Genomic DNA, 17,350 nt, shown 5'->3' with positions numbered 1-17,350 from the left:
CAAAACTACTTCAAGTATAAAAGTAAAAGTAATGTAAGGAAAAAAATGCCATGCCACAGGGGCCTACTGTGCACTACCCCACATACTTAAAAAAAAACATTTTTCTAAAAGCCATAATAACAATAATGTTATATTAAAATAGTAATGTTGAAAAATTTGGGATGCACTAGGCTATCTGTTTCAGCTGCATATATGCCCATTGATAATGAAGGCATTTTAGTACAATGCAAATACATTAAAGAACCATATATGTGTACTACTGAGCATTAACGTGTTTCATGGAGCGGAAGATATGATGACTAGTTGCTGCCTATAAGTATTGTGTTATCACAAGATTGTCATGCGCGTTGTCAATCGCAAGTGCTATTTTATTCAAATGTCTCTCTACCGAACTACCTACTGTAGCTTAATTTATAGAGGACGAAGAGAAAGCACCTGTTTGATAAATGAGGCAGTAGTGGAGAAATAATAACTTTTAAGAAATAATCTTTTTTGAGTAACGACCCCAACACTGGCTATGTCCTTGCTGGAGTGTGACGTGATTTGTGTCATGTGCAGGTGCGATGGATCGCGTACAAACCAAAAAGGTTTGTCGGAATGGTATATGTTTATACTTCTTATCCAACCACAATCAAATTTACTCTATCCAGATGACGCGATTTATCTGGATACGTTTTTTTAACGATGACAAGACGGAATGAAAACAAGCCGAAATGAAATAGGAGTAATGAGGCTATTTTTAAAATGTAAGGAGTATAAAGTACAGATAATTGCGTGAAAATGTAAGGAGTAGAAGTAAAAAGTCGGTTGAAAAATAATTACTCCAGTAAAGTATAAATACCCAAAATTACTTAAGTAAGGTAATGAAGTATTTGTACTTCGTTACTTGAAACCTCTGTATGCATTGCTAAAAACTTCACTTGGACAACTTTAAAGACATTTTTCTCAATATGTAGGTTTTTTATTGCACTCTCAGATTCCAGATTTTCAAATAAATGCATCTCGGCTAAATATTGTCCTATACTAACAAACCATACATTAATGGAAAACTTATTTATTCAGCTTATTCAGATAAAATAAAAATAATTGACCCTTATGACTGGTTTTGTATTCTAGGGTCTACATAATAGAGAGATATAGTAGAAAGTGGAATGGATTCAGGAAATGTTAAAAGCCAGAATCAAACCTGTATTACCCACATGAGCACCATAGCTCAATGTGTCAGGAGTATCTGCGGTAACCACTAAGCCACGGCTCTGACTAAAACTCTAGCTTTATATTTTATTTCTGTGAAAACAGAACAACAAAGAGTTGGTGAGTACTTGAACCTTGAATTTTGCTGGGTACTTGAATTTCAAGAGAGACGAGTCGGAGCTGGAATTACATATTCAAAAATCCCAAACTCTGAAGGGAAAAATAGCGAAAACAAAAGGTTTTGCTATTCACCGTGACTCCTCTTGTCGGGCTGGTGTGGAAGTAGAGTAGTGGAAAGCCATGTGGAATATCAACTGTTAATGAGAGTCTCGTCAGAAAACGACACGGGGCCAAAAACGAAACCAGAGCAGACAGAGCGAATTACAAACAGGAAAGAGTCAGCGGAGCCTTACAAACTTCACAGTTTATAGGGGAGAGGAGGATATTTAAGAGTCAGGAAGGATGGAGGGAAAGCTGTGTTATTGTGCCTGTGCGTTCACGTGTGCGCGTGTGTTTATGTGAAGGGGGGTGGAGAGTGAGATGACAGCAGTATTAACAAAGGCCTAGTTAATTGGTTGAGATTCATTAATGCAGCAGCTTTTCAATTTGCAGCCAAAACTGTGAGTGCTAAATCCTGGACGGTGTTTTCACATGCTGAACAATAAGTCGGTAATTACGACAGGAGCAAGTCGGTGGCTTTCTTCAGCCCTGACTGCGCCACAGAAAGAACAAAACACAAGAGGGAGAGAGAAGAGATGCTTTATCAGATAGAAAGACTATGGACAACCGGAAAAACAATTAATTAATAAGTTCACCCAAAAATGAAAATTCTGTCATCATTTATTTATTTACCCAGGTTAATAACATTTCAAACCTGTATTTTCTTTCCTCAGTGAAACACAAGCTCCAAAAAAGACAAATAATTAATACTTTCAACTGATTCTGGGTAAACATTTAATTTTGCATCAGCACTCTTGTCCTCTGTTTTTTTCAAGTATCCTATTACTGTTTTATTTAGTGAGAAATCTTTCACAGTTCAGTGGGTGAGTGAGCTGAACAATGCAGACTGAATTGTGAATCAATTTTGTTAAGCTATTCAACTGATTCATTGAAAGGAGTGATTCATTCACAAATCAGCCTTAGCTAATTCTGATTCAAAACAGCCACCAGATATGTGACTTAAATATTGTTCTTAAATATTGTCAGGACTAAAATTAACGCGGTATTAGGGATGTGCCCGTCTGCCCGAACAGTGAATCCGTATTCGGAAAGGCCCCGAAAATGAATAAAATGTTCTATGAAGCCACTAAAAGGACATGGTAAGCCGCTTGCTAGGGGTAGCCTGTTACATTACAGTACATAAAATTTCACTTACTACATTACATTTACATTTATTCATTTAGCCGACGCTTTTATCCAAAGCGACTTACAATTGGGAATACAACAAGTGATTCATCCTAAGGAGGCAGATCAACATTGGAAGTGCTCAAAAATACCATATATCAGGTGTTGTTAGAAGAGCGCAGGCTAGAAGGGGAAGATCAAGAAAGAGAGGAAAAACAGGCTAGAAAGGGAGGATCAAGAAGAGAGGAGAATTTTTTATTTCTTTATTGTTTTTTTTTTATTGAGTCACATAGTGTCGAAAAAGATGGGGTTTCAGCAGTCGCTTGAAAGCTGTTAAGGAGTCTGCATTCCGGATAGGGGTGGGAAGATCATTCCACCAGGCAGGGACATTGAACGAGAATGTTCTGGACAGTGATTTAATACCTCTCTGTGGTGGTACAATGAGGCGTCTTTCACTAGAGGATCTCAGTCTTCTGGAGGGAGTGTAGATGTGTAGTAGTGAATGGAGGTAGGCAGGTGATGAGCCGGTGGCTGTCCTATAGGCCATCATCAGTGTCTTGAATTTGATGCGTGCTGTAACCGGTAGCCAGTGCAGTGATATGAAGAGAGGTGTGACATGGGCCTTTTTGGGCTCATTGAAGACCAGTCGTGCTGCTGCATTCTGAATCATTTGTAGAGGTTTGATTGTACATGCTGGAAGACCGGCTAAAAGAGCATTGCAGTAGTCCAGCCTGGAGATGACCAGGGCCTGGATGAGGAGTTGTGCAGCATGCTCTGTTAGGAAGGGCCTGATCTTTCTGATGTTGTGCAATGCAAACCTGCAAGATCGAGCAGTCTTAGCTATGTGGTCTTTAAAAGTCAATTGGTCATCAAAGATTACACCCAGATTTCTGGCTGAAGTCGATGGGGTAATTGTTGATGAACCTAACTGGATGGAGAAGTCATGTTGTAAAGATGCAGTGGCAGGAAAGATAAGGAGTTCCGTCTTTGCTAGATTGAGCTGTAGATGGTGTTCCTTCATCCATGCAGAGATATCCGCCAGGCAACCTGAGATCCGTGCGGCTACCGATGGATCGTCTGGTTTGAATGAAAGATAGAGCTGTGTGTCATCAGCATAGCAATGGTAGGAGAAGCCATGTGCCTGTATGATGGGGCCCAGAGAAGTAGTGTATATGGAGAAGAGGAGAGGTCCAAGAACTGATCCCTGAGGAACCCCAGTGACCAGTTGATGAGTTTTAGATACCTCCCCTCCCCAAGCCACTCTGAAAGACCTACCAGAGAGGTAGGATTTGAACCAGCGAAGTGAAGTCCCTGTGATGGCCAGCGATAAGAGGGTGGACAAGAGGATCTGGTGATTTACCGTGTCAAATGCTGCAGATAGGTCCAGCAAGATGAGTACTGATGATTTGGAATCAGCTTTTGCCGTCCGCAAAACATACATAACATACATAAAATGTGTGGTAAGTATTGCCACTCCACAGTATATACAGAGTAGTGTTGTCAAAAGTCCCGGTACTTCGGTACCAAGTCGGTACTAAAAAAATTAAAATGTTACAGTTCCAGGTTTTCTTTAGTACCGGCGGTATTGACTATCCGGTCGACCCGGTTCTTGACGCACTATCTAAAAGGTGCGCACTGCGCAGTTGCGCTCTCTTCGGCGCTGCTGCTGATGCGGTCGCTCTGAATCCACTTGTTGACAAGGAAGAGCCAGGCATGCTCCAAACATTTTCGATTTTCGGCTGAAGAAGGCGAACATCATAGATCGTCTAGGTTCTCTCAAAAGAAGGAAACGCATCAAACTGAACAAAACACAGTGAAGACTGACTGCAGGATCAAATGAAAGAGTTCAAGTACGGTATGTTTCAATTTAATTTCATATTTAGAGCTTCTGTTAAGAACATTATTGCATATTTTAATTTGAATGTCGGATTGTAATGTAGTTAATCATTAGCATAAGCAGTTAACGCTAATAAGCTGGGCCTTAGAACGATTTTGAGCTATTTAACGCTCCCATTAGGGTTGGGCGATGTCGACCAATTTGGCATCGTACGATGTCTAACGTGAAACATCGCGATGGACGATGGCATCGTCCGCGGGGGGAGCGGAGAGGGCGGGAGTGCGGGATGGTTGTTGTTAAATAATTAATTCATAACGAATTAATTAATTGTAGCCTACCGTTTCCACCAGTGCTTAATTTGAGCCGGATTTTTAAAGATCCGGCATTAACAAGTGCATTAGATCGTGACAGTGCGTGCGTGCATACAAGACAGAGCAAGCGCGGGTTTATGTAGATGTATTTGGAGGATGTGTGTTGGTCCTTAATATATTTTCAACCAGTCAGCTTTAAGTTCAAAATCGCTCTCATTGATTGCTTACTGCCTAAACCACTCTCTGCAAATGCATTTAATGAGCAGCGGAATGTTTAGAGAGAAAGTGTAATATCAGAAATAATACCAAATCAAGCGAAATATTATTATGTATTAACATTATTAACACTATAAACATAGCTATAAGTTAGTTACCCTGACTCCAAAATGAATCATTTAAATGTAACGGTATTCAGAACAGTACAGGAATGAAACAAAATATATAAAGTTAAGAAACCAAAACAAAGCGAAACTAAAAATACCAGGCGTTGGGCTCACGCACCTCTGTAATTTAGCACAAATCCAAGTGTTTCCATATTCCCAATGCATTTGAATGATAAACTGTTATTTATAATGTATAGGCTTTGTATTGTACGTTTGTATTTCGATGGGAAAAAAATATTCTCTTGTTTTTTTTGTTCCAAGCTCTGTTCGTTATGGTAAAACCATGAAAAAGGCATATTTAGTGTAGTTTATTTAATCTAATTTAATTAAAATTATATTGAATTTTTTTCTGCTGTTTTTGTATGCCTCATTTATTAATGTAAACGAACTAGTTCATGTAATTCGTTTGGAGTTCACTGTAATTTGTATTGTGATCGCTAACAACTTCCTTGTTATTATTTCCTCATAATAATAATAATAATAATAATAATAATAATAATAAACTATTAAAGTAAAGATGCGGAAATTGAAAGCATGCATTTCATCTGGCTATATAGTGTGATTCAGTGTGTGTCTTTCGCGAGCGGGTTGCTGTTGCAGTGGGGGCGGGGCGGAGGATCGCGATGCCGGCTCAGCATCGTGATGTCTATGGGCCATCGGCGATGGACGATGGCATCGTCTATCGACCCAACCCTAGCTCCCATAATTTTTATTAGGTTACAAAGAAAAAAGAAAAACATGATATATGTACTATTTATACACACAAATGACCTGTTTATCCAAAATATGTGTGTTAAAGAATGTACAAATGTATCGTTAACAATGTTTATGTCCTTAATATCTGTCAGAAAACGTTCTTATTCTTGGCTCTAGCAGGTTTATAAAGCTTTTTATTATCAAATATGAATGCAGTTTGGATTAAATAAAAGTACAGTCAAATAAAACACCTTTGATCTCCAGTTTAGTTTTGTCATACTTTACAATAAGATCAAATTCATGCATTATCTAACAAACTTAAGTGAACAATATATTTTTACAACATTAATTTAAAATGTTATTCAATACAAACACATGATCATTCATGTTTGTTCATGTTTAACAGTTTAACATGATTTTATGGCTTAGTAAATGTTGAAATGAGCCTAACCTAAGAAGAATAATTGCCATATAACTACAGTTTTTTTTTGTAAGGTCATGTTGTCTAACAAATGAAATCGTATTGTAAAGAGTTTTCAATACTGCAGTTTCTATCTGTGATAGACAGTTAACTTAATACATGTAATCTTATCTAAATTTATTATAAAAGCTGAGGTTTGTTATTTACTGAAAATTAATATTTTTGCTGGTGTCAATGATCTAATGTTGCATCTGGTCAGACTTAGCCCACTGCTTTTCTTAAATGTATTATATTTTCTTTTTACAGCTGCAGATTGAGGAAGATCATGAAACACCCCAGCAAACTCTAAAACAGTACAGATGTTTTTAGAAGCAGCAGAAACAAACTTTTGGATGAAGCTTGTGTACATTTTTTGAATGCCTGTAATTTATTTAGTTGTTATTTAATTATTAAAATGTTTACAATCCTTGAAATACTTTTATTACTTGGAAAAACCTGAAACTAAATTTAGATAAGTGTAACGAATGACATTGGTTTTTGCACATTTTATTTTTCTTTAACTTTATTAATAAAAAATAGTGTGTTGTTCAATTAATGTTATTGTGTTTTACTTTGGTACCGAAATTGGTACCGAGAACCGTGGATTTTCACTGGTATTGGTACCGAATAGTGAAATTTTGGTACCGTGACAACACTAATACAGAGTAGTAAATCTTGAAAGTGATAGTAAAAAGCGACCACCCATTCAAAAGCAAATTCAATGCCCTGCAATTTATATATACAGTATAATTACCCAACAATATGCACTACCAATCAAAAGTTTTTGTTAAACTTGTATGATTTTTAATGTTAAAGTCTCTTCTGCTCACCAAGCCTGTATTTATTTGCTCGAAAATACAATAAAAACAGTAAAATTTTGAATTTTTTTTTACTATTTAAAATGACCATTTTCTTTTTGGATATATTTTAAAATGTATTTTATTCCTGTGATTTCAAAGCTTATTTTTTAGCATCATTACTCCACTCACATGATCCTTCAGAAGTCATTCTAGTATTCTGATTTGATGCTCAAAAAACTTTTGTTATTATTATTATGCTAAAAAAACAGAAATTTTCAAGTTTCTTTGAAGAATAGAAAATTCAGAAGAACAGGATTTATCTGATATAGAAATCTTCATAAATGTCATTATAATCACTTTTGCATCCTTGCTAAATAAAAGTATCAATTTCTATAATGCCTTTTTATTTCAGATAAATGCTGATCTTTGGATCTTTCCATCTATCAAAGAATCCTGAAAAAAAAATATTTAACTGCTTTAACTGTTAATGATAATAAATGTTTCTTAAAAAGCAAATCAGCATATTAGAATGATTTCTTAAAGGATCATGTGACACTGAAGACTGGAGTAATGACGCTGAAAGTTTAACTTTAAATGAAATTTTTTAAGTATTTAAATAGAAAGCAAACATTTTAAATAGTTAACATATTTCACAATACTACTGTATTTTGGATCAAATAAATGCAGGTTTGGTGAGCAGAAGAGACTTTCTTAAAAATAGTTAAAATCTTACTGTCCCAAAACTTGACTGGTAGCGTAATTGCAAGAGAAAGCATTGAAATATATTTTTTCCTCACATTTTCCTTTAGGGATTCCATAGTACACGTCATTTTCTTTCTGAACACTGTATTCGGATTCAGGTGCATCCAGTTTGTCTTACGCATTTACACATTGAATTGACATCTAATCACTGATGTCAATTCAACACACATCTTGGAGCATTATTTTTGAACTGGTAAGAAGCTTTGGCATAGGGATATATTTTAAGCAAGTAACTAATACTTCTTGTTATTTTCCTCAGATAAAGCTATTGTATGACTTCAAATGACTTAAAGAGATAAGTCAGTCTAAAAAATCTGTCATTTACTCCCAAAAGCTATAAGACTCCAGTTGTTCTTCGGATTATATTTTTTATATATTCTCATATATATGCTCACTCCACGAAACGATAACTTTCACTCATCAAAAAGTTCATAATAACATTGTAAAAGTGATCCATTTAAATGGAACGGTTTAAAGATGAACTGATTTAATTGAGGATTTTATTTACAGTCAAACAAAAATGTATTCAGACGCCTTCAACAGTTCTCACATTATCACCGTTTATTCACTATAGTTTAGAAAATGATAATAAAATATGACAAGAATTCAAAGTTAAACTGTGTCTGAACAAATTCATCTTGATAATGCAGATAACTTTGATAGAAAGGCATGTAATGCATTACAAACAACCAAAAAATTCAGACAACTGTTAGTAAGACAATATTTAAACAACTATCAATACTTTGTTGACCAATTACCAAACAATGCTTAATTTAGTTCAGTCTGTGGTGTAAAAAGGTCACATTAGCAATTAAAGAAAAAAACACTTAAGCAAAAGTCAGGTCAAAGTGTCTAAATAATATTTGGTCCCAAATTGAATTTTTGGGTATAATTTACTTTATTACTTTATTTTACTATCCTCACTTACATAAATGAACTGTAATGTCCTGCACCCACTAGTAAAAATAAATATCAAAAATTATATCTACAGTCGTGGCCAAAAGTTTTGAGAATTAACATAAATATTGGAAATTGGAAAAGTTGCTGCTTAAGTTTTTATAATAGCAATTTGCATATACTCCAGAATGTTATGAAGAGTGATCAGATGAATTGCATAGTCCTTCTTTGCCATGAAAATGAACTTAATCCCGAAAAAAACTTTCCACTGCATTGTTAAGAAGGCTTCAGGGCATCCAAGAAAGTCCAGCAAGCCCCAGGATCTTCTCCTAAAGAGGATTCAGCTGCGGGATCTGAGTGCCACCAGTGCAGAGCTTGCTCAGGAATGGCAGCAGGCAGGTGTGAGCGCATCTGCACGCACAGTGAAGCGAAGACTTTTGGAAGATGGATTGGTGTCAAGAAGGGCAGCAAAGAAGCCACTTCTCTCCAAAAAAACATCAGGGACAGATTGATCTTCTGCAAAAAGTATGGCGAATGGACTGCTGAGGACTGGGGCAAAGTCATATTCTCCGATGAAGCCTCTTTCCGATTGTTTGGGGCATCTGGAAAAAGGCTTGTCCGGAGAAGAAAAGGTGAGCGCTACCATCAGTCCTGTGTCATGCCAACAGTAAAGCATCCTGAGACCATTCATGTGTGGAGTTGCTTCTCATCCAAGGGAGTGGGCTCACTCACAATTTTGCCCAAAAACACAGCCATGAATAAAGAATGGTACCAAAACACCCTCCAACAGCAATTTCTTCCAACAATCCAACAACAGTTTGGTGAAGAACAATGCATTTTCCAGCACGATGGAGCACCGTGCCATAAGGCAAAAGTGTTAACTAAGTGGCTCGGGGACCAAAACGTTGATATTTTGGGTCCATGGCCTGGAAACTCCCCAAATCTTAAAACTTGTGGTCAATCCTCAAGAGGCGGGTGGACAAACAAAAACCCACTAATTCTGACAAACTCCAAGAAGTGATTATGAAAGAATGGGTTGCTATCAGTCAGGATTTGGCCCAGAAGTTGATTGAGAGCATGCCCAGTCGAATTGCAGAGGTCCTGAAAAAGAAGGGCCAACACTGCAAATACTGCCTCTTTGCATAAATGTCATGTAATTGTCGATAAAAGCCTTTGAAACGTATGAAGTGCTTGTAATTATATTTTAGTACATCACAGAAACAACTGAAACAAAGATCTAAAAGCAGTTTAGCAGCAAACTTTGTGAAAACTAATATTTGTGTCATTCTCAAAACTTTTGGCCACGACTGTAGTATCTGAATAATTTTGGTTTGACTGTATATATATAACACACATAAATCACATTATAAATGGGTAATGCAAGCGTTAACTCTACTTGCTTGACACACAAGAATCAATGGGATCACGTTTCAAGCAAACCCTTTAATACAGAGTCATGCTTTTTTGGGGCTCTTGATAGCCCCAGTCCTAATTACAAAAAAAAGAACAGTCTGGATTCTCTGCAAAAATCTCCTTTTGTGTTAATTTGAGTTTGGAACGACATGAGGAACAGTAAATGAAGACAGAATTTTCATTTCTGGCAGAACTATCCCTTTAACAGAACAGAATCTGAGAAAGTGAACACTTGTGCCTTATCAGACAAGACTCAATCAGCAGAGAAGATTTGCGCTTTATCACATGTCACTCAGGAAAAAAAGAAAAAGAAAAAGATGCTTCATCAGACAGGAAGAGACGTCCCTGATGACATCAGTCTCCAATCTGCCGCCAACCACGCAGTCTAAACTTGGAGACGGGCTCAAAGCGTGCATGTGCGACACTCGGCAGAGTGTGTGTGTGTGTGTGTGTGCGTGTGGGGAAATATGCTGGCGTGTGATTGTGCGTGAGTTTTGACTGAGCACTTTTCACACTGTAACAATAAGCAACTCTTGCGTCAGGGCATGAAAGAGCATGTGTGTGCGCTCACGAGTTCTTACCGCATGTGCCGAGCGAGGCCGCGGCTCCGTGGTTCAGGCTGCTCTTGGCATTGGAGGCTGCTGTGGATGAGGAAGAGGAGGAAGATGACGACGCAGAGGTGGCGGTGTGGACGGAGGCCGGGGTGGTGGAAGGCGAGGCCAGCCGTTCTCCAGACTCCATATCTGTCAAGCACAATCCAATCGATAATTAGAGCGAGCTCTCGCACACACACACGGCCTGCCACTCTTCCTTTCACATTTCACTTGCCATGAACAATATTTCTATTTAACACCAGTCAGTCTCCTTCTCACACACACACACACACACACACACACGTCTGCTCCCAAGACGAACCAAGCCCACGAGCATATTTCTACAGGACCACACATTAACGTCCCGTTTGGGCAGAGGGTTTGTTCGGCTTGTCACGTTAACCATTCATTCACTGTCGAGACCCCCTTCAATAGGATAGAAGAGAGACTGACACGGGCTCACACACACACACACACACACACACACACACACACACACACACACACACACACACACACACACACAAAGTGAGCAGCACACTGATTTACAAGACTATTCACAGCCATTTTTACACAGCGTAAAACAAGCGTTCTCACACTTGATGTGCTTAACAGGCAAATTATGCCTTTAACTGTTTCTGTGGAGATTTCACAGTTTGGAGACGCATATTAAAGACAGTCGCACGCAGCCAACATATACACACACACAAACCCCCACAAGCCTTCTTGAATTTCTTCTTTCCTCCTCAAAACATACCATATCCGCATATACTTTAAACGCATGAAAATACGATTAGCGTGTGATTCAAGCTGAAAAAACCTGACTGCTGGAGACAAGTGAACTAGAAATCTTGAGCTTTGTCGCACGTTTGCATCGATGCTCGATGGGAAGCGGCAGAGAGTGCCATAGTGTAGCACACATGGCTTTGTTATTCTGTCATTATATATAAACACTCGTGGCCTGTCCCCTGAGCGGCTCTCCTTCTTCTATGTCTCTGCTACACACACACACAAACACGCATGCAAACACACACACCGACTAGATCTCAAAGATGGAAACGTCCATGGAATATCAACTAACAGCCTGCGCCCGAAAGCAACGGCGAAACCAACACACACACACACACACACACACAATGAAAGTGTCTGCATATTGGCGTAAACAGCGGCAGAGGCCACAATCTGCCACTGCGGTTCTTATCCCCCCTTCCTTTCGCTCCACCTGTCCTTCACTCCCTCGTCTTTTGAATCATCCCTCTATCTCTGCTTCCCTGCTTTCTAACCATTTTCCCCTCACTCATACCCTGCCACTAAAGGTCAAAGGTCACCGGGTCATGACCCCGCCAACTCAAGTTCATGGCAGGTTACTCTAAATGAATGCTAGCTTGAAACTGAACCCTAAATAACTGCTCAGTGAAAAACAATGATTGAATTATACACAAGTTACTCTGCATTCTTCAGGATACAAATATTACATCTCAAATTCTTGGTGAAATTGCTGAGATGTCATCACAAATGAACGTTGAGTCAGATAACACGTTCTAACACAGACATGGTCATAAAAAAGTGAAACGAAATATTGAAGTATGTGACCCTGGACTACAAAACCAGGCTTAAGTAGCACGGGTATATTTGTAGCAATAGCCATTAAGATATTAAGATCAGGTTCCATGAAAATATTTTGTAAATTTCCTACCGTAAACGTATCAAAACTTAATTTTTGATTAGTAATATGCATTGCTTATTGCAATATGCAAGAACTAAATCTGGACAACTTTAAAGGTGATTTTCTCAATATTTAGATATTTTTGCACCCTCAGATTTCAGATTTTCAAAAATGAAAATGGACCCTTATGACTGGTTTTGTGATCTAGGACCACATATTGTGAAATAGAGCCACTTCATTTAGAAAAACACACTAAAAATGACTGAGGGAAAATTTTCTCAAATTCACAACTATGTCTCACAGATAAGATGAAATACAAATATATTTTACATTATGTTTTAAATAAATCACATAATTTAGAAGAGTGTAATATGTCTGAATTAAATAATGCTACATTATAGATTATGTAAATGGAATCAGTAAGATTTTGAAATGTTTTTAAAAATCTCTTATGCTCAACAAGGCTGCATTTATTTGATCAAAAATACAGTAAAACAGTAATGTAGTGAAATAACATTACAATATAATATATATTTACAATTGAAAATGTTTTCTATTTTAATACATTGTAAACTAATTTATTATTCTTTTTTCTTAACTTTATTTTTGGCGGAATTTTCAGCAGAAAGCAGTAATTTAAAAAAATAATTTGTTATATATTTTAATGAATTAATGTGTTTATTTATTTATTTTTTTTAGTTTCTGAAATGGAATTTATTCTTGTGATGCAAAGCTTCCAGCAGACATTAGTTCCTTGTTTAGTCACATGATTCTTCAAAAATTATTCTAATATGCTGATTTGCTGCATAAGCATTTCTTCTTATTATCAATGTTGAAAACAGTTGATATTTAATATCCTTATGGAAACCATGATGCATTTTTCCAGGATTATTTGATTAATAGAAAGTTTCAATAAAACAGCATTTATTAAAAAAAAAATCATTTTAATAAATTTTTCTTATATAAAATCTTACAGACCCCAAACTTTTGAATACTATTGTAGCTATATACATCATATCATCTACCTCTCTCCAGCTCCAGCTCACTTAGCGTGATTACCTTAAACATCAACGTTAACAGACGAGGGTCTCAAAATAATTCATAACAACAACCATGATTACCGCAATAATGGTATGCCAGGGTATTTAAGGATCCAATCCTGACTTAATTATCAGAAATTAAAACAGCTTTAGCATCAGAATTAGTCTGATTTTATAGCTAATTAGCCATCTTCCACTGTGGCACTGGAAGGCAGGCATCGTAATCTCCGTGAGCGGCGTAATTAATTTGACTTGGTGCATGCGGCCAATGAGACTGTTGGAAAAAAAACAGCAGGCCCCGGATCCTGCGAATGAGCGAATCATATGCTAATCGCGATCCGGGCGCTTTGCGGGATACGTTTAGTCCGTGCAATATGGACGACACCTTCGGCTCTCGAGCCAGCTGGGAGAAACGCAAACTCGATTCCCACGAACGTGCTTCCAGAGAGAGACACTACATAAAGCTGTGTGTTATTTAATTTAACCTGAAAATCAATCATACACTCCTGAGGCAGTGAAATATACTGCTGAGGTTGCTGTGTTTGGGAGAGTGTGTGTGTGTGTGTGTGTGTAATTGTGTAAGTCTGTATGTGTGTGTTTATTCACAATGCTGCGTATCTGTCTCCAAACGCGCACATGACCCACACTTCTCACTTGTTATGGCCCGTGGTAACAGATGGCCAATGCTAGCCACGCTAATCTGCCAACAGAGTCGTCAGCATGGATCAGTGCTAATCAGAGCGCGCCAGCAACCACACCGACACAAAGACTCCATTTTCTTCAACCAGCGCACGCTCAGCACAGGCCCGTCACCTTCCCGGTGACCTGCGGCAGGGGAACAGCGACCTTTGACCTCATATCGCTGCTAATTCCCAGCTGCAGCGGCATAAACGCTCATTCCTACAACCGGTAAGTATGCGGGACGCGGAATACATGCTATTTTCACAAGGACGTGAGATTGTGGTTAACGAGTGTCCAAATGCATCCATCTCCCCGGCCCTTATGACTCATTGATTGGTCGCAGCGCTGCGTCGCCATTGGCTGGAGCAGCTTTCCTGAAGCGTGAGATGGCTTCGCCTGTCGCAAGACACGGTTGCTTGGTGACACTGGCAGTCACACCACCGTCAGCGTCCCAGGATGCACAGAGAGAGAGAAAGAGAGCATGTGCGGCGTCGTGTTAAAAACACCAGTCTCTAAATCAAGGAGGGGAGGGTGGATGGTGAGGAGAAATGATATGTGGGCGGTGGCCTGTACAAAGAGGTGTGGGATTCACCTTTCTTTCTTCAGCCGTCTCAGTTGTGAGTGAGAGGGTATTAGATTTTATGTGTGTGTGTGTCCTGACACATGGATGAATAATCAAGAGGTCTTTAAGAAAAGCAGGACGACAGGGTCGAACTGATAAAATTGATTTCCAAGCGCTAAAAGCTGCGAGTTTCTCCACGGCTCCGTGCGTCCGTGTCCGTTCGAGCAAAATAGGAAATTCTACAACTCTGATCGTGAGCCAAACCGTCCGGTTCATCCTAACGCAAGCAGACAGATGCCATTGATCACGTCAATGCGCCTTTCCACCGTAACAAACATCAGTCTTGTGCTACACAGTATCAGAGAGTCGAAATTCAAAGGATGGGAACGTGATTTAAAGCTGTAATATGTGCGCGAGCGTATGTGTGTGTGTGTCTTTGCGTGTTATTGGTAACCAGAGACCAGCAGCTCAACCCACACCCAAACAAAGGGCCCGTGACAGATGGTGGAAAGCTGCATGCTGGGATACTTCGGCCTTTCGTCCGTGAGCTGTTCTGTGGTCCAATGAGGAGTCACTAGATCCGCTTCCACAGCAACACAGATCAGCAGATATAGCGAGCGGATCGTCTGCCCAAACAATGCAACACAAACAATGCAAAATGAGACCTGATGTCCACACACGTACACGCACACACACGTTGTTGTCCTACAAGGGCGCATCTCGTAAACTTTGTGTATGTTAAAGGGAAACTTAACTTTTCACAAGCAAAGAGGTTGTGCAGGGGAATGGATGATTGTGTGGATGCTTTTGTTCTGATCTCATGATCTCTCAGACTTCTTAAAGTCAATTGGAAAGCATCACACACATTCCTTTAGGCCGGCTGGTGCTAACACACACACACACACACACACACACACACACAACAGAAGCTGCTAGTCACACCCACAATTGTAGTTGTTGTTGTGCATATAAAGCAGGTACATTTAGCCCTAAGACAGAGATGGATTCATTCACACACACAATCTCTCAAAACTTTTTTACACACACACACACGCACACAAGCAAACTGAACTGATATAACAGCACTGCTCTTTGTCTTATAAAACAATATATTTATGAGTTTAAGAACTAATAAATCTATCAAATAAACTAGTTCTGATTTGCTGTGGCACATATGGGCTGTCACATTGAATGCCAAAAATCATTAGGGTATTTTAAAGCAGTGTTTTTCAACCTTTTTTGAGCCAAGGTACATTTTTAATTGAAAAAAAATCACAAGGCACACCAACAATCGAAACTGTAAAAAAAAAAATAAACTCTGTAGCCTATATTAACAATATAAAGCCATTCTTATCGAAGTGTCTTGAACAGGAATCAAATAAACACAAAGAAAAAAGTATTTTATCTTTCATATTTCTTCTTCTTTTAAATAAAAAGTGCAATTAACAATATACAGTCATTCTTATTTAGGTGTCTTGAATAGGAATCAAATAAACACAATGAAAACAGTTTTTTGATCTTTCATATTTCTACCTACTCAGTGTGAAACCTGGGCCTGTTTGTATGAACACAGAGCTGATAACTTATTAGTTTCCAAAAAATGTTTTAGACCAATTAGGTGAAATTGAATAATTTTCCACGGCACACCTGACGATCTCTCACGGCACACTAGTGTACCACGGCACAGTGGTTGAAAAACACTGTTTTAAAGAGTAGGATATTTTGAATGATCTTTAAATAAGTAAAGATCATGTTCCATGAAGATATTTTGTGAGTTTCCTACCATAAATATATCAAAACTTACATTTTGATTAGTAATATGCATTGCTAAGAACTTCATTTGGACAGCGATTACCCTCAGATTCCAGTTTTTATAGATATATATTATAGATATAATATTGTCCAAGCCTAACAAAGCATATATTAATGGAAAGCTTTCAGATGATGTTTAAATCTAATTTTCAATAAATTGACCTTTATGACTGTTTTTGTGGTCCAGCATCACATATTTGTTTAATAATAATAATAATAATAATAATAATAAGCAAAACAAGGTTGAGAAAAATATGTAAACTTTACTTTTTAATTTGTGTATTATTAATAATTTTTAAATGATTTTTAATGACGAAAAATTATGTTTTATTTTAATACAAATGTATCAAATAATTTATTTTCTAATTTTTCTTTTACTTTATTACAATAATCTATGAAAACAAGGCTTTGAGAAAAATATGCAAACATTCTTTTTTCGTTTTAATTAGTGTATTAAAAAGTTAAATAAAAATGATTTTTAATTCTAAACTATATTATTATTAAAGCATACAGATAACACTTTAATATCAAATTTTATTTGAATTCTCTAATAAATTATCTATTTTTTTTATAATAATCTGTGCAAAAGGAAAGGAAATATGTAAAAATGTAAATTTGTGTGTAAATAAATATGTTGAACAATTTCACACAATCGATTTCCTCTTGCATCTACTTGATACAGGCTCTATCAAATTTCTGGAGCTTGTAAATAATCGCTTTCTCACTTGCGGATACACACTAAAAAAGCCAGATGCCATCTGCCCCTCTTACCCCATCACTTCCTGTTCTCCGCCATTTGACAACTGTCAAAGTTTAGAAACCACACAAAAAAGTATTTACAGTCTGCTATGAACTAAAAGATCAATGTTAATTATGAACATCATTCCTGTCTAACTTAA

At 37.7% G+C, this 17,350-nt stretch overlaps 1 protein-coding gene across 13 annotated transcripts in view; it reads right to left on the bottom strand.

Annotated features, from left to right (window-relative positions):
* baz2ba (bromodomain adjacent to zinc finger domain, 2Ba) overlaps positions 1 to 17,350 on the bottom strand; it is a 109,087-nt gene that overhangs the window by 50,096 nt on the left and 41,641 nt on the right. For all 13 annotated transcript variants that reach the window (XM_073852433.1, XM_073852439.1, XM_073852434.1 and 10 more), the window contains exon 3: positions 10,679 to 10,840. In XM_073852433.1, coding sequence (XP_073708534.1) covers positions 10,679 to 10,838 — 160 coding nt within the window. In that variant the 5' untranslated portion in view covers positions 10,839 to 10,840. The remainder of the gene's footprint in view (positions 1 to 10,678; positions 10,841 to 17,350) is intronic.

The sequence above is a fragment of the Garra rufa genome, chromosome 12, assembly GCF_049309525.1.
Source record: "Garra rufa chromosome 12, GarRuf1.0, whole genome shotgun sequence".
NCBI lineage: Eukaryota > Metazoa > Chordata > Actinopteri > Cypriniformes > Cyprinidae > Garra > Garra rufa.
This window is presented reverse-complemented; position numbering and strand designations above follow the sequence as displayed.